This window comes from Equus asinus, chromosome 17, assembly GCF_041296235.1.
Source record: "Equus asinus isolate D_3611 breed Donkey chromosome 17, EquAss-T2T_v2, whole genome shotgun sequence".
Lineage (NCBI taxonomy): Eukaryota > Metazoa > Chordata > Mammalia > Perissodactyla > Equidae > Equus > Equus asinus.
This window is the reverse complement of record NC_091806.1, coordinates 14762040-14783935: the sequence shown is the minus strand read 5'-3', so window position 1 is coordinate 14783935 and position 21896 is coordinate 14762040. Positions and strand designations below refer to the sequence as shown.

The following is a 21896-nucleotide window of genomic DNA, read 5'->3' as shown; positions in this document are numbered from 1 at the left end:
TCGATTAAACACATCGTTTAAAAAATATATATTGAAGCCTAATGGAGGGTAAATTGAATTGACATGAGGGTTGTAATTTTTTTGCCCATTCTATCTCACTGGGACATACCCATGAACGCAGAAGGGAAGTATAAAATGATCCTCTTTGCAAAACAGCAAAGTAAACCTATTAGTACTCTTCCTTAGTGTTGAGAGATAATTTAGATAAATAACGACCGCTCCCTACACTTGATCTAGGCACAAAGATAACTAAAAATAGTTATCTATAAGGTGTATCTTTGAGACTACACGAATGTATGTCGAAGTACCTGAACTTTAGCTCTCAGAATCTTTAAATGTATATTTTTGGATGAAAATACAGTTTCACCCAGAACATACTTTAGTGTTAATTGCTTTTTTCAGTACACCTTTCACATCCTTGTTCCTTAAGCTGTAGATCAGTGGGTTTAACATAGGGATGACAACTGTGTAGAAAACAGAGGCCATTTTGTCTGTGCCCATGGAGTATCTTGAACTGGGTCGGAAATACATGAACAGGAATGTTCCATAAAATATAGCAACAGCGGTTAAGTGGGAGGCACACGTAGAAAAGGCTTTTTGTCTCCCTTCAGCTGAGTTCATTCTAAGGATGGTAGTTATGATGTAGCTGTAGGAGAGCAGGACAGTGACAATGCTGGACCCTACAACACAGCCAATGAAAGTGAACATTATCATCTCATTGATGGATGTATCTGAGTTGGACAGGGCTAGTAAGGGTGGGATGTCACAGAAAAAGTGATTGATTATATTAGAATTGCAGAATGGCAATTGAAATGTACAACAGGTATGGATTGCTGAATCTACCAATCCAACAATATAGGCAATGGCCACTAGCTGGGTACCGACTCTCCTGGACATGGCAACTGTATAAAGAAGTGGATTGCAAATGGCTACATAACGGTCATATGCCATGGCAGCCAACATGAGACATTCCACATCTGCAAAGGCCCCGAAAGAATACATCTGAATAGCACATAAACTATATGGAATTCTCTTTTGCTCAGATAAGAAATCAGTCAGCATCTTGGGAGAGACAGTGGAGGAGTAGCAGACATCACAGAATGACAGATTGCTCAGGAAATAATACATGGGTGTGTGGAGTCTGGCGTCCACATTGACCAGCAAGATCATCCCTAGATTGGCAATCAAAGTTATGCCATAAATCAGCAGAAAGAGCACAAAGAGCCCCTGCTGCACATCCTGTCTGTCAGAAAGCCCCAGGAATATGAAGTCAGTAAACACGGTGCAGTTCTCAACAGCCATCATTCAGGTCTGGAAATCCCTGGATGTGAAAGAAATAAAAGGATGTGGAGGGTAACATCATCTTACTATCTTACTAGTTAAACTGCTGGTGCTTTCTATTTTTCAGTAACTACAAAAAGCAGCAAATCATGCTAAGTCTATTTTAGGTAAACTGACTCTCCTGGAAATATATCCAATTTAGTATAAATCAATAAAATAATTATAATAACATTGCCTGCGTTTGTATAGCACCGTAGAGAGTTTGTGGGAAAATTTCATCAAAATTAAATCAGTATGTTTCCGTACTAACCTAAGTATTATGTATGATCATTTTTGCTATTTTTATCTAATGTTAAGATTTGATGTCCTCAGGGTCCAGACAATGGTTCTTGCAATTGATCCGTCCAGACAGCACACATCTTATGACAAGTTTGTTATTTTTTTCAGTGGCATAGGAATGTTGTTATATACTGTAATAGAGAAGTATATTTAAGTGAGAGGTGCAGGTAGTAAATATATTCCTTTGTTATTCCCTCATAATCCAATATTATAGAGTAGGCATGTCTATGGCAGGTTCCTAGATAAAATATGACTCCACTTGTCTACTAAACTCTCAGGTCTTAGGCGGCCTCAATATACAAGGGATAGAGACAGTCTATGACCAGAAGCCAGTGAACCTATTCATCAGCAGATCACATGTGTAGGACACATGATAAAAGTCCTTATGTGTCCATAGTCCCATGATGTCAGAGAGAGTCATATCTGAACTGTGTCCCACCCCAATCCCTAGAAATTGTGATATTGTTATATTGTTTTCTTTAATCATCATTTCCCTTACGTGTTTCTGAAATCTGCCTTCCTTTGGTTTCAAAGAGATGGTGGTCCTTGGGAGGCCAAGTGAATTCTATGTTCCATTGCTATATTTTACGCAAACAAATTATGTTGTATATAATGTCATACATGACCTTCTCTGTTCTATGAGGATATAAGAAAAGTGGAGTTGAGGGTAGACGAAGAACAGAAAAAGAATATATGAATAATGATCTAGCAATCATTGTGCAAGTCTCCAAACCTTTGGCCTAAATTCACTTTAATATCTGTCCCTGAAGATGCAGCATTCAAAAATTGCTTTCCTTTAAAACTAAAAATATTTTTAAAACTATATAAAAGTGCAGGGAAAATATTTAAAATGATAAAAATGTCCAACCGTTTTCAGAAACCATACTTACATTTTATCATCTCCCTGCTGTCTATGTATATATGAATATAATATAAATAGATCAAAAAAAGTAATTGAAATAAAAGTTGTAGAATATTCCATACCCTCATTTTCTTTTATAACACGCTTACAGTCAAGAAAGGATAAAAGAACTAAGGAACTATAACATATAAATCAGAGAATCAACAAAAAACATTAGTACCTGGCTCAGAACTACTCTTTTGTTGCATGCAGTTCTGTCTATGGGAGGGTTTAGCATTGTCTCCTGACTGACCTGAGTTATATAACCATCTTTGATCTGGTCCCTGGGTGTTGAACACTTGCTCTCTCAGGAATAAGTGACAAATGTACTAATATGGCTTATCATCGGATCTTTCATACAGTGCGGGTGATTATGAAAGAAATACAGAAGATTTTGAAAAATTTTTCTTCTGTCCCTCTCTGCCTTAGTGCCTAATACTGTGCTTATTTGCCAATAATAAAATGACTCCAGTCAATAGTGCATTTTATTTCTAGCTCACCAACTCCTTTGTAAGCATTATCTTTTAATTCCATAAGTTACAAAACAAATACACAACCCACTCATGCTCATAAACTTACACAGACAAACATACACAAACACTCTCCATGAAACACAAAAAGTTTTTTGTAAATAAAATTTATGTTGTAAATAAAAATTTTTACAAACAAAATTTTGTAAAAACAGTAAAAAGACTGACTGTATTCACACTGCCTAGGGATAACTTGACTTTTTCCTATATTATTTAATTTTTACTTTTTTGGATTTTTGAGGAAGATTAGCCCTGATCTAACATCTGCCACCAATCCTCCTCTATTTGCTCAGGAAGACTGGCCCTGAGTTTACATCTATGCCTATCTTCCTCTACTTTATATGGGGTATGCCTGCTAGAGCATGGCTTGACAAGTGGTGCGTAGGTCTGCACCCAGGGTCCGAATCAGTGAACCCAGGGCTGCCAAAGTGGAACATGTGAACTTAACTGCTGCACCAGCAGGCTGGCCCCGATTTTTACTTTTTAAATAAAAATGATTCCAGAAAAAAAAACATATTCATATACATATACATACTGATGCTAATAGCCACTTGGTTTATATACAGTTCTTCATACCATAAAAATTCTGATATGTGTATAATTATACCTAATTAATTTATCGTAGCCAGATGTTTCTTTAAAATGGATTCTAACAAATGGCCTTACAGAGCAAAGAGATTTGAATTTAAATAAAGGCATTTTTGACCTTTTTACCATTCTCAGTTGTTTTATACCATCTAATTATCACCACACATTATCATGTTTACATATAGTGTCTCATGCGTTCTGAGTTGTCTCTAACAACCTCATACTATGAAACAGAAGTTGGAATGCAGGGTGATATGGAAACTTCTAGTCCCATACACATTGTTTACTTGAATCCATAGAAATTGCTAACAATAGATTCCTGAATATAGTGCAATGAAACAATTTGTCTTAAAGATAGCTCTCTTAAATAATCTCATGCAATGCTAAAGTGTATTTATGTTAAAGTGACATTTGAAAATTAACAAAATTAATGACCCAAGAACTCCTATATTTATGGAAGAACTGAGAGAGCACTCAATTCCCACTTCTAAACCAAGGCAGAATCACAAAAGTGACTGAGGATAAAAGGGTTGGCATATTGGGAGTTAAGCCGTTTTATTTTTCTTTAGCTGGGCATTTGAAAATAATGTCGGTGGGACAAGAAAGTGAAGAGGGCAGCTGCATTGCACAGTTCCAGAAACCAAATAGAAAATCAAGAAATTGGTGCTCTTTTATGTTGTGCAAGCTGGAAGCTGTGGCCACAATCTCTGTATTGTCCATTTATTGAGTAATACTTTATCCTGTGTGTGAATCATTGCTCTACTTTTACCAGTGCCGGTTGGATGTGTTCTTTAAATGCCTACAGTTGATTGATATTTCAAGAAAGTGTATAATAATCATGAACATTAAGCTGTACAACTTGAGTCTTAATACAGTTAATTTATTACCACAAAATCTGTAAATACAAAATTTGTGTAAAAAACAACAGAAGTAAGGTGTGCAAGACGTAAGAGGTTATGCATTTAAATCTTTCAGGTAGTTTCATATTTCTTCTGAAACCTCACCTGGAATAAACAGAAACATAGATTTTGCAGTTATTTTTGTTTCCAAATCATGCCTTTGCCTAATTTGTTGTTATGGAGTTTACTGCTGCTTTCTATAAAGACGGATTACTCTTCAGGCAAAATCCAATGAAATTAATGTCTTTTTAATTTTTGGAAAAGTGATTTTAGTGATAATTGTTAATGCCTTTTCATAATGTGTTGCTGCTATTTATGTAATGACTCCAATACTAAAATGCCGAATGTAATCCTGTGGGAGATATTGTTGATGCAAGTCTCAAACCACCTAACTAATTGCCGATAATTTTCCATCAGGTAAACCTAAGAAAATGACATATTCCTGGTACCTAAGAGCTTTACTACCATTGCCCACTTCTCTGGTGCAAATTTGAAAGAGACAGAGTCATCTTTGGTCACCTTCTTCTGATTCCTTTCCATACTCATTTTCCCTCAGGTCTTTCGTGGCTCCAGGGATGCCAAATTTCTTCAGGCTACACTCTGTTTAGGCAAGATTCAGACTTTATTTTCATAAACATGGTTTCCCCTGCAGACCACGTAGTCTAACTCTCACTCCCGATTAAATCTAGAGCATGAGTAGAAATGTACTGCTGAAAATTGGATAACCTAACTTACTTCCCAAAGAATTTATGTTTTAATAGAGAATAGCTGGTGCCACTGATAACTCTAAACATAATGCTACATAGGTATCTATCTACTTATAAACTCTTTCCTTCAGAAAATAGTCGTATAGCCCTGAGTCACGGGCCATTATGAATAAGTTCAGTTCTGATAATGGTATCGAAGAAAACCAGGTTCACTAAATCTCCTTATTCTTACAAACAATATTAGAAGCGCTCATGGCTTGAAGAAGACATCTTTGATTTTAAAAAAAGCAGCAAGTTCTAATAACAAAAGAGATAGTTATTCTACGAAATATTTTATGAAAGTTGCTCCTTTTATTTTACAAAAATATCCTGAACTTTAATATAAGACATTACTACAGTTGAAATTTTGTAATAAGAAAGATCTGAAGTTTCTTATAAACTAATAGTGTATAAATTTTGCTTTTGAAAAAACTTTTTGATATCTAATGCACGTATAGAGAGTGGTTAAATAAGTATACAGCTAGATAAGTTTTCCACAAAAAGAAATACCCCTGTAACCAGGACCCAGACCAAGAAACAGAATATTACTAGAATCTACAATGCCTTCTACATCATTCTCTTGTCACTGATCTCCTACTCTAAAGGAGTACTTTCTTTCTTGACTTTTACCACGATAGATTAGTTCCTATTTTCTTACCCACACAAAAGTGGATGTATACAGTATGCACTGCTTCATTCCACGCCAAACACTTGTGCTGTCCATTCATGTTGAATAGATGCAATTGCAACACATTCAATCTCACTGTTGTATAGTGTTCTTTTGTACAAATATATCATTATTTATTTACCTACTTTCATGTTGATAGGCAGTTGTTTTTCCTTTTCCTGTTACCAATAATTTTAGTGTGAACATTCTTGTACATGTCTTTTAATAAAGATAGACACTCGTTTATCTTGCTTATAAAATAAGGAGTTGAAATTATTTATGAGTACCAGTGTACACAAAATTTTGATTTAGTAAATATTTAGTCATACAGTTTTCTACGAAGTATGCCAATCTACACTTTCACTATCACACTTTCAGTGTGTGAGTCTTCTGGCTTTTAAACATCTTCACCAACACTTAATGTTGTCTTCCACTTTAATTTTAGCCATTATGTATAGTATTTTACTTCCCTGGTGACTAATAACGTTGGATATCCACTTTTGTTTTTTTGAGGAAAATTAGCCCTGAGATAGCATCTGCCGCCAATCCTCATCTTTTTGCTGAAGATGACTGGCCCTGAGCTAACATCCATGCCCATCTTCCCCTACTTTATATATGGGATGCCTACCACAGCATGAGTCGACAAGTCGTGTGTAGATTTGCACCTGGGATCTGAACGAGCAAGCCATGGGCCACGAAAGCAGAAAGAGCAAACTTAACCACTGCACTACTTGGCCAGTCCTCGATATCCTCTTTTATGAGATGTCTTTTAATGTCAAAATGCAGAATAGAAAGGCAGTTAAATGAGTTCAGCTTGATGGTTCTGAGGGTCCTGCAACTCATGCTCAACCTATAAGCCATCATTGCCACTTCTATTTGGGGTCAAATGGCCTAGAGATGTAATGTTTTCCATTGATATGAATATATCCCCACCCATCTGCTATTTTTTAATCACCCCAAATAGAAATGAGTATATGCATTGATAGATTTATATTAACATAGGTATAGAATATGGTAGCTAGATGTTTAATAAAGAACATTTATTTTGAGCCTCGCTTTGGACAAAGTGGAAACTGAGGCCCAAAGAGGAAAAGTGATTTGTTGAAGGTCACAGTTACAGTGAGTTGAGAGTAGTCATTCAGACCCAATTATGCTGTCATTGCTTCTCCAGTTCATAGATGTTTCTACAGAAGATTTCAACCTAGGTTAAATTTGCTGCCTCATCAGAAAGAGCCACATACTTATTGATTTAGTAAGAATTATTACTGTTTTATTTTTAAAACGTTGCTAAGGAGCTTTTCACCAGTATGGAGCTAGTTGCTTGTTTCATTATACATAGATCTAGTTGTCATCACTGGTTGAGTTTATGTTTAGGGATATCAATGCCTGAGCAGAAATAAGGAGCAATGATAAAAAACTGATCTATAACACTGAATCATTACACAAATTACTGAGGGATGCTATATATTGAGAGCCAGAGATGGGAAATGGAATCTACAAATGGTAGGATGATAGTTTGGTCAGTGACTGGGGCCTGACACATAGAGAATATCTGGCTATAAAATGTAGAGCAAGTGCTAAATCTGAAAGTGACGTAGAGTAGCAAGACAGAGTATAAACCAGTGAGGAAGACCTTGTAATAGTGAAAGTGTTCGCTGGTTTATGAATTGAAATCACAGTTCCATTTACTGCAGTGAATACTATCTTTAAAGTTTTGCCTACGCATATCTGTGGTGAGGTAGGGCTCTGGCCAACCTAAGCTTTCAATAGGGAAAAACAGAATGGCAGCCTGAGGGTGACGAGAACCAAATGCTTCTTCCCAAATACTGAGCAGGTAATGTTCTAGAAAGTGCATGGCTTCAGCACAACACATAGATATTGGTTTCTTCGCAGCTAAGTGTGCCATTTCAGCCATGGTCTTGGGATAGGGCTACACAGAATAAAATAAAATATGGTACACTGGGTTTCATCATCTAAACTCATTTCTTGGCCATGTGGGTTCTGGGACTTAGATTAGTAGAGCAGTTTCAAGCATCTGGCTTGGACATGAGAATGGTATGGCTAGCATGGGAATCCATGAAGTAACCTCTAGTCAACTCTAAGAGTGAAGGCAGGGTCAGGAAAGGTATGTCCTAAGGTCGCTGGGTAGAGAGCTTGTAATATGACTTGAGACTAAGATCTGCAACTAGAATCTGACGGATTAGGTAGGCAGACTCTAAAGTCAACAAGGATCCATACTGGAGACTTCTTTTCATGACAAAAATGTCATGAACGATACTACCTTTTTACAGCAGCAAGGATTTTACCCCTGATGGGGAATTAATAGACTTTGTATGATCTTAAAGCTTTCTTCATTAACCTCAGATATATATATATATTTCCTTATAATGCATATGTTAATCCCATATTAAAGAGATGGGGAAACAGACTCAATAAGATTAAGTAATCTAAGATCACATAGCTAACAAGTAAATGATAGTGCAGGTTTCCCCTGCTATCCAAAGGATCACTTTAGGCCACTTTGCTTTTACGAAAGACCTATATTAATACCTATTTACACTAACTTGAAGGAAATTGAAGGGGATTTTTACTTTAATGAAAAAAGGCAAAAAGCAAAAACAGCGTTCAGCACTTGTATTGCGGGGAGCCATTATGGAGGCGGCAGGCACCCAGAGCAGCGAGAGCGGCGCCGCCATCTCCTTCCCAAGGAACTACTCTTGACACGTCAGCATCAAGCGTTATAGCTTTGAGCTGTGTCTGTGAGTATCTGTGCTTTATCTTGAGTATTTTGTTGGGTTACTATTTTGGGTCTGAGAACGCTCAAAAAAGTTTCCCACATAAATTAATGATAAATAATTCTTCTATTAATGCCATTTCGTCTTACAAAAATTTCACAGGAACACTCTACATCAGATCGCGGTGGAAACTGGTGTACAGATTTGAGCTCAAGTCTGTCTGAATTCAAAGTCCAGCTTTTGTTTTGAACTCTCTCCCTTCTTGATTATTTTCTTAAACAAAAACGAAACAGAAGCAAACACAAAAATATCCTGCTGTTCTGACCATTTTAAAGTCTATTAAATCCGTGTTTTTAAAGAAAAACTTATAGAAAAAATAGTAAAGGATATTGTTTTTTCCTTAAGCATATATATGGAAGATGGCCAGTGAATCCAATTTTACATAACATGAATAGGTTTAGTTTTGTTATTTTTTTTAAAGATTTTATTTTTTTCCTTTTTCTCCCCTAAGTCCCCCAGTACATAGTTGTATATTCTTCGTTGTGGGTCCTTCTAGTTGTGGCATGTGGGACCCTGCCTCAGCGTGGTTTGATGAGCAGTGCCATGTAGGCGCCCAGGATTCAAACCAAAGAAACACTGGGCCGCCTGCAGCGGAGTGCACAAACTTAACCACTCGGCCACGGGGCCAGCCCCATAGGTTTAGTTTTAGAGATATGAATATATTTACTGTATTTTAAGAAAGTAGATCAAGCGTAGAAGGGCTTTGGTTCGTGATATAGAGGTCTTAATGTATGAAATCGTCTATGAACAACAAGCACATTATTTGAGATTATAAAGAAAGATATCTAAGAGTAAGAAATATTTTTATTTGTCTTAAAACTCTGTTCAATTAGTAATTGAAGATAGTTAACTTATTGAAAATTGCTTGTTTTTATTTTTTATTTATTTAATTTTTTTGAGGAAGATTAGCCCTGAGCTAACTGCTGCCAATCCTCCTCTTTTTGCTGAAGAAGGCTGGCCCTGAGCTAACATCCGTGCCCATCTTCTTCTACTTTATATGTGGAATGCCTACCACAGCATGGCTTGTCAAGCGGTGCCTTGTCCGCACCCCAGATCAGAACTGTTGAAACCCGGACCGCCAAAGCAGGAATGTGCGCACTTAACCGCTGTGCCACCAGGCCGGCCCCAAATTGCTTCTTTTTATTGTGTTGTTTCCTTCTTATGATGTCTGATGTATATAACACTCAGCACATTTTATGCACTAAAGGGATATATAAAATTAGAGAAGGGGATCTAAATGAAAAACCTGTATAACCCATTACACTCTCCTCTCAGGAAGAAAAAAGAGTGTCTCTATGTTCCTTTCTTGACAACGACCTAAAATAAAATGAATAATTTTGTCAACCTGAAGTATTGTTATGGTTTTCATAATTGAATTAATTGTTGATGACAATGAGAAAAATGTAAACATTTAACTTAAGTTATTAGCACATATATTAAGATAATCTAACATTCAGTTACTCAGCAATGACCACTATTAAAATTGTGTTTAGAATAGGATTACATTTAATTTCACAGATACAGAGAGCCAATATAAATCATTACAAATGGAATACTAATGTAAATACTGCTTTATTCTTTGCATTTTTTTTAACTAAATACATATAAGTTAATAACTCTTCCTTTCAACTTTAATTGTATCAATTGGGCATTAAAGCTGCTTTTTTTTTAAACTTTAAAAAGTTTAATGCTATGAACCCTACAAGAGAGATGGAGCTCTCTTCTCCAGGCCTTTTGAGAAAGAAGGTCCAGCTACATACCGCTAACTTGCATTCATGAAGTTTCTGTACATTTGTCAATTGCCCCATATCTGCTCTCCAGAGTGAGGGCAAGAAAAACATCCACAACTTGATGTGAAGTCTGTGAAGTGCAATATAAATCTAGAGTGGCTGATCCTGGGGATGACTACTGATAATAGTGGGGCAGAATGATGAGGAATAGAGGATCCAAGAAGTTCCCTACATTAAATGATCCCTGTTACTGATACTTATTCAATCTGACCAAAAGACAAGAAGCACAGAGGGATATCATCTAAGATGAACACACTAGAATAAAACAAAATAAAATAAAGGGAGTTGGGTTTTTTTTTTTTCGTAAATGTACAGAGGCTTTTTTGCATCAGTTTTATAAGGGACACTCATTCGTTTAGTCAATATTTTTAATGGCATCCTGGAGCCAAACATTGTAAATAGCAAAGTAAAAATATTGGTGAACATGATAGACAATGACCTTGCATTTGTGGAAATTTGAGTTAGGGCAGAAGTTTTTAACTTATTCATATGTATTCATTTAGTACTTGTATACTTCTAAGTGTTATGACAGAACATTTATAGAGTGATATTAGTACTTAGGAAGGATAAAACAAACCTAATTTAATCCAGTAAGGACCCCTTCTGTCTGAGTAAGTTTACTAAACTTTATAGTTTAAAGGGATAATTGGAGCCTTAACAGGGTAAGTTGAATTGACAGGCATGGAGGGGTTGCTCTGCCTATGCTATCTCAGTGGGATAAAACCAAGAACAGAGAAGGGAGGTCTAAAAGGACCCTCTTTGCAAGCTAATTTATTACTACTCTTTCTTAGCTTGGAGAGATGATTAAGATCAGAAATGACTACTCCCTACACTCAACTTAAGCACAAAAATAGAGAATGCAAAAGAACTAAAAGATGTATTGGCGACACTGCAGGAATCTATGTCAAAGTAACTGAATGTAACTCTCAGAATCTCTAAGCAAATTTTTTTAGTGAAAACACAATTTCACCCAGAAGATAATTTAGTGCTAATTGTTTTTTTCAGGGCACTTTTCATATCATTATTCCTTAAGCTGTAGGTCAGTGGGTTTAACATAGTGATGACAACCATGTAGAAAACAGAGACCATTTTGTCTGTGTCCATGGAGTAACTCAAGCTGGGTCGCAATGCATGAACAGGAGTGTGCCATGCAATATAGCCACAGGGGTTAAGTGGGAAGCACAGGTGGAGAAGGCTTGGCGTTTCCCCTCAGCTGAGTTCATTATAAGGATGGTAGTTATGATGTAGCTATAGGAGATGAGGACTGTAATGATGCTGCAACCCAGAGCACAGCTACTATAAGTGAACATCACTATTTCATTGGTAGTTGTATATGAAGTGGACAGGGCTAGTAAGGGGGGGACGTCACAGAAAAAGTGATTGACGGTATTAGAATTGCAGAATGACAACTTAATCGTGCAAACAGTGAAGATTGCCGAATACATCAAGCTTTCAATGTACACAGTGGCCACTAGCTAGGTACAGTTTCCTGGACATGACAATTATATAAAGAAGTGGATTGCAAATGGCTCCGTAACGGTCATATGCTATGACAGCCAACATGAGGCATTCTACACCTGCAAAGACCCCAAACAAATACACCTGAATTGGACATAAATTATATGGAATTGCCTTTTGCTTAGATAAGAAATCAGCCAGCATCTTGGGAGAGACAACAGTGGAATAGCAGGCATCAAAGAACGACATATTCCTCAGAAAGTAATACATGGTTGAGTGAAGTCTGGAGTCCATCTTGATCAGCAGATCTTCCCTAGATTGGCAATCACTGTTATGTCATAAACCAGCAGAAAGAGCACAAACTGGCCCTGCTGCACATCCTGTCTGTTAGAAAGCGCTAGGAATAGGAAGTCAATAAACACAGTGCAGTTGTCAACAGCCAACACTCAGGTCTGGAAATCCCTGGTTGCGAAAGAAAGAAATGGAAGTGGAGGGTAACATCATCTTACCATTTTAATAGTTAAACTGCTAGTGTTTCCTATTTTTCAGTAATTATTAAAAGAGATAAACAATGTTAAGACTGCATGAGATAAACTAACTTCTTGGAAATATATCCAATTTAATGTAAATTGACAATGATAATGATAATATCACTTTTATTTAACATTGTACAGAGTTTGTATCACAGTTTCATTCAAATTAAATTATGCTCTTTCCACACCAACCTATGTAGTATTGATGATATGCTTTGCTACTTCTAGCATACTGAGAAATTGATGTCTCTGAGTTGAAGCAATACTTCTCAATTTAATTGGTCCACAAAACCCTCATCTTCTGACACAGTTGTTATTTTTTTTTCAAAATTGCAAAAATGTTGTTATATCCTGTAATAGAGAGGCATAGTTCAATAAGAGATGTAGGTAATGAACATATTTCTTTGTTTTTCCCTTATCATCCACAACTGTGGAGCAGGCAGATCTCTGGCAGATTCCTGGACATAACAGGCCTTGGATATATCCAGCCTCAATTAACAAGGGATAGAGATAGATGTCATCCAGGACTCACTGGAGCGGGGAGGATTGTAGTTGTTGGACAAGAGAGTGGGAGGGTCTCTATGAGTGATGCACTACAGTGCACAGACAAGCATGTGCCAGGCCTAACCTGGCTCGCACAAAATCTATTCACCAGCAGAACAGATGTGTAAGACACATGATTAAAGTTCTCTTGTGTCCACAGTCCCATGATATCAGAAAGAGTCATATCTGAAGTGTACCCCATCCCAATCCCTAGAAGTTTTAATATTGATTTACTTTTTCTTTGATGTCTGTTTCTCTTAAATATCTCTGAAATTTGTCCCCCTTTCGTGTAAAAGAGCTGATGGTCGTTGGAAGGCCAATTGAATTATATGGCCCACTGTTTATATTTTACCCAAGTCAAATATGTTATATATAATATTATCTATGACCTCCTCTGTTCTCTACAAATATAAGAAAAGTGGAGCTGAAGGTAGATTAAGAACAGAAAAAGAGTATCTAAATAATGCTCTAGTGATCATTGTGCAGGTCTCCAAACCCTTGGTCTGAACTCGTCTGAATATCTGTCTCTGTATAAAGATTTAAAAAATCCTTTCCTTGAAAAGAAAACATATTTAAAAAATGTTAAAGTGAAGGTAAGATTAAAAGCAAAAACTGGCCACATACACGATCCATACTTGTATTTTAAAGTATTGTCTGCTGTCTATGTATATATGTATTTAAAATAAATAGCCTGATGAAAGTGATTAAAATAGGTTTGTATAATATTTTATACCTTCCTTTACTTTTGTAACACAGTTTCAGCATAAAAAGTGTAAAGTAAATAAACAAATCTAAACTATAAATAATAAAAACAACAACACGTTTTTATATGTATTCCAGAACTACTGACACGTTTGTTTCATGCAATTCTACCTTCCAGAGGGTTCAGCATTGTCTCCTGGTTGATCTGGATTATATAACCATCCCTGGTCTGGTCCCTGCATGTTAAACACTTGGTCTCCCAGGATTAAGTGACAAATATGATAATACGATTTATCATCTGTTATTTCCTACAGGATGGGTGACTAAGAAAGAAATAAGTACTTTTTTTAAATGTTACTTTTGTACCTCTCTACCTTACTGTAGCCCAATATCATACTTATTTAACAATAGTAAAATGACTACGGTCAATTTGTGAGCATTGCTTATTTCTAGCTCAACAATCCTTATACAGGCATTTTTTTTAATTTCAAAATTAAGGAAAGAAATGCAAACCCACTTATGCTCACACACTTACACAAATACACCTACACAAACACTCTCCCATTAAACTTATTCACAAAATAAACATTTTTGTAAATACAGACAAAAAACTGACTATAATCACAGTGCATACAAATAACTAGACTCTGTTGCCTATGTAAGCAGATTTTTGATTTTTAAACAAAAATTATGTCAGAATAAAGATATTTTATATATTTAAATGAGTGTTTTGAATAGAGGCAATGCATTCCTTTCTATTGATGCATGTTAATTTATGCAACCTATCCTCTGCTAATGGTCACTTAGATTATAGACAATCTTAGTATCATAAAAACTCTGATATGAATAAAATTATACTTACATAATGTTTCCTAGTCATTTCTTTCTGTAAAATAAATTCTAAGAAATGACCTTTAATAACAGAGAGTTAACAGTAAAAAAGGAGAATGGAGGCCTTTTTAGGATAGATGTTTTATATTATTTAATTATCACCACATCTCATATATTTTATATTATCATTTATGTCTTCAGTTGTCTCTGACAAATTCATTATATAATACAGAAATTGAAACCCAGAGCTGATAAGTCTACTTGTAGTGTCTCTGAGACCGTAATCTACCTTGACTTCATAGAAATTGCTCACAATAGATTCCTGAATACAGTGCAATGAAACAAATTTGACTTAAGACGTAACTCTCTTAAATACTCTTATGGAATGTTAAAGTGTGTTATGTTAAAGTGATACTTGAAAATTCAAAAACTTAATGACCCATAGACTCCTAGATTTCTGAGAGAACTGAAAGACCATTCAATTTCCACTTCTAAACCAAGGTAGGATCTCAACAGGGATTAAGGGCAGAAGGGTTGCCACATTGCGATATAATCTGTTTTATTTATGTCAGCTGGGCACTTGAACTTTATTAACTTGATGTGAAGTGAAAATGATGCGCCATTCTAAGAAACAAATAGAAAATAAAGAAATTGATGTTCTTTGACATTGTAGAACCTGGCAGCTTAGAGGGATAATCTCCATAATGTTTGTTTACTGAGTGATATTTTAGTATGTGTGTGAATCATTGCTACACAATTACAAGCATAGGTTGCTATGTGTTCTTTAAATGCCTACAGTTACATAATGTACAAAAAATGTACAACAACCACAAACATTAGCTCTACATCTTGAGTCTTAATGTAGTTAACTTAACTGCCACAAACCCATAAGTGAAAAATTTGTGTAAACAACAAAGAAGTAAGATGTGCAATTCATGTACCAGATTATACGTTCTAATATGTTTCATATTAATTTCACATTTCTTCTGAAAAATCACCCTAATTAAACAGAAACACGCATTTTTATTTATTTTTGTTTACTTATTTGTCTGGTTTGTATTATGGAGTTTCTTCCTGCTTTTTATAAAGCTAGAATGCTCTTCAGGCAAATTCACTTAAATTGGTATCTTTTTAATTTTGGGCAAAGTGATTTTAATGACAATGTTTAATGACTTTTCATAATGTGGTGTTATTATTTGTGTGATGATCCCGATACTAAAATATCAAATTTAATCCTGTGGGAGATATTGCCGAGGAAAATCTCAAACCATCAAAGTAATTGTAGTAATTTTCCATCAGGTAAATGTAAGATAATGATATGTTTGTGATATCTAAGAGCTCTACGACCTTCTCTACTCCTCTGGAGCATATTTGAAGTAGAAGAAGTCTTTGATCACTTTCCTCTGATTCCTTTACACACTCATTCTCCCTCAGGTCTTCCCTGTCTGCAGCCATGTCAATTTCCTCAGTCTGTACTCAGTTTATCAGGATTAAGAATCCATCTTTATAAACATGACTTCCCTTCCAGATCATGAAGTCTAACTCTAACTGACCATTAATTCTGAAGCATGGGCAATAGTACCTCCTACAAAATAGGTTAATCTAAATTACTTCCCAAAGGATTTGTTTTTTAATAGAATGACTTTCTTTAGCTATGGGAGGAAGAGAATTAAGGTAGACTTTAAAGCACCAGAGAAAAACAAGTGAGAAAAAATTCTAAATCTGCATGGCTTTTCTGGTATTGCTGATGCCCCTAAACATAATACTATGTAAGCAACTGTCTGCTTATAAACTTCTTCCAGAAAATGGTTGCCTGGTCCTGAGAATTCAGTGCATGATAGTGCTACCGAGGAAAACCAGTTTCACTAAGTCCACCTATTTCAGGAAATAAGAAAAGCAGTGCCTGTGGGTTACTGAAAACGTCTCTGTTCTATAACCAAGGTTGCACTTTTTACTAACATAAAGGATAATCATGGGGCTGGCCCGGTGATGCAGCAGTTAAGTGCAAACATTCCGATTTAGGGGCCGGGGTTCGCAGGTTCAGATCCCAGGTCGGGATATGGCACCGCTTGGCACGCCATGCTGTGGTAGGCGTCCTACATATAAAATAGAGGAAGGTGGGCACAGATGTTAGCTCAGGGCCAGTCTTCCTCAGCAAAAAGAGGAGGATTGGCAGCAGTTAGCTTAGGGCCATCTTCCTCAAAACAAAAAGAAAAAAGGATAATCATTTAATGAAATACACTGTGAATGCTGTATCCTATATCAACTTTACAAGAATATCTTGAAAACATGTTTTATATAAGAAACTTGTCAAGATTTAAAAATTAATAATAGAATCCTTTAGTTGATTACAATATGATAGCCAATCATGATTGTTTTTAGAGAACTTCTTAAAGTTTTGTATCTATATAAACTATGTATATATTTTTTAAACAGGTGAATTTTTGAAAATTAAGAGTCTTTGTATCCAAACTCTAACCATCTGACCATAAAACAGAATAAAATGAGCATTTCACAGTCTTTCCGTGAGGCCTAGCAAAAATTGATGCTTTATAGGATAGATAGTTTGACATATATTTTAAAAACTATAGAGAAGTGAAATCATTAGGTTTTTATCCTTTAATATCTAGATTCTTTCATTCAATAGTATGTATATGTTAGTGCCTAAAAACATAGGTTTCCTACCTGTCCCACAAGATGGGCCAAATAAAAATTGGAACTCCAGGCTTATGGCAAGGAAAGGATTTTTATTTTGGGTGATATCAGCCAGGAGATGAGAGTGAGCCCTCAATTTGTCTCATTTCTTCTCATATCCCCAAAATATGGGAGGCCTGGGGTTTTAGTTTTGTGAGGAATGTGGCTGCTTGTAGGAGGGGTAGGGGGAGTCAGTGGCCTTGCTGGTCAGAGCTTTCCCACCAGCCTGCATTCTGCCTTGGGATGCTGCTGGTAGAAAAGAGGAGGAGATAATAAGGAATCCAGCTGGCTGTCCTTTCCTGTCTGTCTGCTTGGTAGATAATGATTCTGGAGCCAGGAAGCCAGGGAATAAGTAGGGAATGAGTGCTTGGGTTTTAACTCCATACATGCTGGGTTTAATGTAGAGGAAGTGATGTCAGCGCCAGTATCATATATAATATTCCTCCATGCTGTTGCATGTGATAATAGTTCATTCTTTCTCTTTGCTGTGAAGTGTCCCAATGAAGAAATGTATTATAGATTATTTCTCAAATTCCAAATAATGCTACATTGATCATTTTTTCCACAAGCTTTGGGTGTACATACTCACTTATTTCTATTGGATATAAAACTAGGAATGGAATTTTAGGGCCAGCTGTGATAGATACTGTCATGCAGTTTTCCAAAGCTGAATGTCAATTCTGACTTCTGTTGTTAATGTGTGAGAGCTGTAGTTGTTCCACAGCCACACAAGCACTCGATATTAATATTGTGAATCGCTTTTATTTTAGCTACTCCTCAGGTGAGTCATAGTACTGTACTATGATTTTAATTTTTATTTTCCTGAACCCTAATAAAGTGTATAACCATTCTGTGTAGTGTATGTTAAAGGCTGAATGCAGAATGGGTGGCCATTTAAAAGAGGTGTGTTTAAAAGTATTTGAAATTCCACAATTCACACTCTAGCCGATATCATTATTGCCACTGAAGTGAAATCAGCCTAAAGATACAATTCAGTTCTTTGTGTGAAGATGAAACCACTGTTTCGTTTTGTTTGTTTGTTTGTAAATATTCCCAATAATGGGAATATGTTTACACAGCATTAGAACCACAGATATATAAAGATGGATTATAGCAACTGGAAAAAACTTAGATATACTGTAGTGTGTAACCCTACTTTACAGAGAGAAGGGGACAGAGGTATAGTGAGGAAGAGCGATTTGTGAAACACCATGGTATTTATAATTGCATTGGGTGCCTCATTCACAGCATATTTCTGGAGTTGAATTTGCAGAGAGGTTAAATTTTCTGCCTCTTGCTTTAACAGAAATTCACATATACTGGGTTATATAGCTTACTACTGCTGTGTTCTAACAAATGTAGTTATACAGCCTATCACTAGTATGTATCTATCTGTTTACCGTGTTACAGGTTGTTATATTTGGGCATATGGCCCTAATCTACCATCACTATGTCATTATTATCTTTAGAGATTTCAGTGCCAAGGCCATAAGAAAGGAGTCCATATACAGAAACAGGCTTAAACATTACCCACTTCACAAAGTCATTGGCAATATCCTGTTTGAAGAAAAATATTTTCTATCACTTCCTGGTGGATGTGTGAAAACAGTGTTATGTAATAATGTTAAGAGTGGAAGGGGGGCCGGCCCGGTGGTACAGCGATTATGTTCACATGTTACGCTTCTCGGCCCATGGTTCAGATCCCGGGTATGGACATGGCACCACTTGGCAAGCCATGCTGTGGCAGGTGTCCTACATATAAAAAGTAGAGGAAGATGGGCACGGATGTTAGCTCAGGGCCAGTCTTCCTAAGCAAAAAGAGGAGGATTGGCAGCAGTTAGCTCAAGGCTAATCTTCCTCAAAAAAAAAACAATGTGGATGGGATGGATGTGTATTAACTTAGATGACCTAGAATACACCAAAGATTTTGATATTATGTTTTCTATATTTCTGTAGAATTCCAACATGGAAGGGTTAGTTTAGGCCATTGGCCCCAAGTTTCTATTTAGTCATGAATGAGAAGGAACAGAATACATGACCCCAAAATATGCCACTTTGTTATTTGGATTATTTAGAGCAGAAGACAAGCAAGGCCCACTCACGAAGAACTGTTTACCTTCCCATTAACTGCCTGAAAGAATGTATGAGGGGCCTGAACCAGGAGACAGCTAATACCAAAATATTGATCAGAAAGACTGTAACCGAAAGTTTGGTCTCTGAACCCGATGCCAATCCAAATAACGAGAACAGAGTCTTGAGTGGAAAAGGAAAGGTTTTTACTATGCCAGGCACAGGGAGCAAAGCAAGGGCTCGTGCCTCAAAAATTGCTAGCTCCCCGATGAGGACTAGGTAGGGATTTTTATTTGGGGTTTGGGGGAGGGCAGGGGGGAACGTGTAGCTTGTGCAGCTCGGTGCTTTCCCACCAGCCTGCTTTTGGCCTTGAGAGGCTGCTTGCAGCCAGGCCGTGGAAGGGTGGGGGTGGGGGGGAGTGAGATAAGAGGATGGCAGGTGGGCGTCCTTCACCATTGCCTCATCTTCCTGTTTGATGTGGGTTCCAGCTCCCAGAGTTAAGGAGTTGAGGTCTGGGAAGCCTCCGCTCCTTGATATTCTTGAGACAGCAGCTTTCCTGGCAAACTTCAAGGACACATGATTAGCTAAACTTTAGTGTGCCTCCAACTGCAGGCCACCTGGGCTTTTAACAATTTGTAACTCCCATTTAGTTGTAAAGCTCAAGGAGTCCAAGTTTAAAGAAACAGGTATTTACATATGAGTGGAGCTAGAGAAGCAGGAAAGGGGGTGGTGGGTTTTAGTTTTAACCCCGTATATGCTGGGTTCAGTGTGGGGGAACTGATATCAGGGCTGATATTAAGAGCCTGTAACAAGACTTCTCTAGATGGCATGGCAAATGTTGGTTTACCAAATATTTGCTCTTCTTATCTTCCTGTGAATTGTCTTCCCCCCCTTTGAAGCTCCAGACCCCTACCTCTTCTCCTTAGTTCTGGATGACATATAGGTAATTGACTGACTCTCTTTGGGTCTTACATCTTTGGGCTTCCCATATATGTGAAATCTGTTTTTCTCCTGTTAATCTGTCCTATCTAGATTGAATTATCAGAGATGCCAAAGAACCTAGTAGGAAAACAGTGAAGTTTTATTCCCCTCCATGAATCTGCTATACAGTATTCCCAGCAAATGATTTTGCAAACTCAGATGGCATAAATTCAGGGAGATGAAATGAACAACTGATCCATTAGATTTCTTCCATTTTTAGACACATTTATTGAGCTTAAGGTAGCACATTTAAGAGAATAAAATTTCCTTCTTGTTAGTTTTCACTCTTTACATGTTTGTAAAGCAGCCGATATGAAGATCACACCAATCTTTACATGATATTAATGTCATATGTCACATGGAAGGAAGATGGCATGTGTATAACTTTGGAATAGTGGAAATCCACTGACTCTCTGATTGGTTGGACTTTAATATATTTCAAACAATATTTTCTGCTATATTGTGTTATTGAGAAAGATTAACAAAAGAGTATGGGTAAGTTGAAACAATATGATATGGGGGGAAACCCTTAAAACTTTTCCTCAAAATAGCATTAACCATATATATATTTTTCACTATTCTGTCACTGTGTCTCCTTTCCCAGCAAAGGAGCCTCTGAGGCTTTACTTCCATTCCACAATTCTTCACATAAGACATTTACATTTACGTAAAGGGCAAATTCCAATGGATAATTAAGAAGGCCAATGAATCTCCTATGGTCCTTCAAATATGCAGCCATACCCAAGTTTTCTCAAAAGCTGTACAAGTGTTTAACACCAGAAAGTTTGAGCAAAGCCAGATGATGCAGAGTACATCAAGAAAGTGCACAGGTGAATGCTTTTTACTTCCTGTGTAATTAATATGAATGTCTTTACAGATTAATTAACTTAGTAACCACAATAATTATTTGTACTTCCTTAAAATCTATAAAATAAACATACAAGGCACATATCATGCCCTCATTTAATTTATTTTGACCAACATTTAATAAACACTCGAAAATATTATTGAATATGTTGATTTTTATTAATTATTTTTTTTTCTTTTTTGTGTCCCAGACACAACACAGGCACTGGGATGACAGGGATAGAGCACTGTGTCCATTAGTAAAGAATGCTCATGGTCACATATTGGAGTTAATTGTTTAATCAATACAGTAAGAGAGACGATGATGTCTTGAGTAGAGTATTATTAGCAAACCACAAAGATAGAATTCAACCACCACTGTGAAGAGGGAAGATGGGAAGAACTGACTGGAAGTTATTGGGTTGAGAATGTCAGAACAAGGATGTACTTTACCAGGACCCTCCACTTTGTTCTTTATCCTTCCCATGTTAGACTTCATATCCTCTAAGAAGGCATTGTCTACCTGATGCGGGGTCGGTGAGCCGAGGAGTCAAAGAAAGATTTCTTAGACTCTCAAGATCTGGCAGTAGTGCTCTTTTATTTAGAGAATAGTGTGGAATAGCATGGGGACAGGACCCATGGGCAGTCAGAGCTTCTGCTGCTGCCCTGAGTTGAGGGTTAGGGCTAATTTTATAAGGCATG

The 21896-nt window shown here is 36.7% G+C and overlaps 1 protein-coding gene and 1 pseudogene across 1 annotated transcript; both read right to left on the bottom strand.

Moving 5' to 3' along the window:
• Window positions 1–363: 363 nt before the first annotated feature.
• Window positions 364–1302, bottom strand: LOC139040890 (olfactory receptor 5W2-like). Its single transcript, XM_070488608.1, has one exon. It carries the CDS (start codon window positions 1300–1302, stop codon window positions 364–366), a length of 939 nt encoding a protein of 312 aa, XP_070344709.1.
• A 10200-nt stretch (window positions 1303–11502) lies between these two features.
• On the bottom strand, window positions 11503–16058 carry LOC139040889 (olfactory receptor-like protein OLF2; annotated as a pseudogene).
• Between the last annotated feature and the right edge of the window lie 5838 nt (window positions 16059–21896).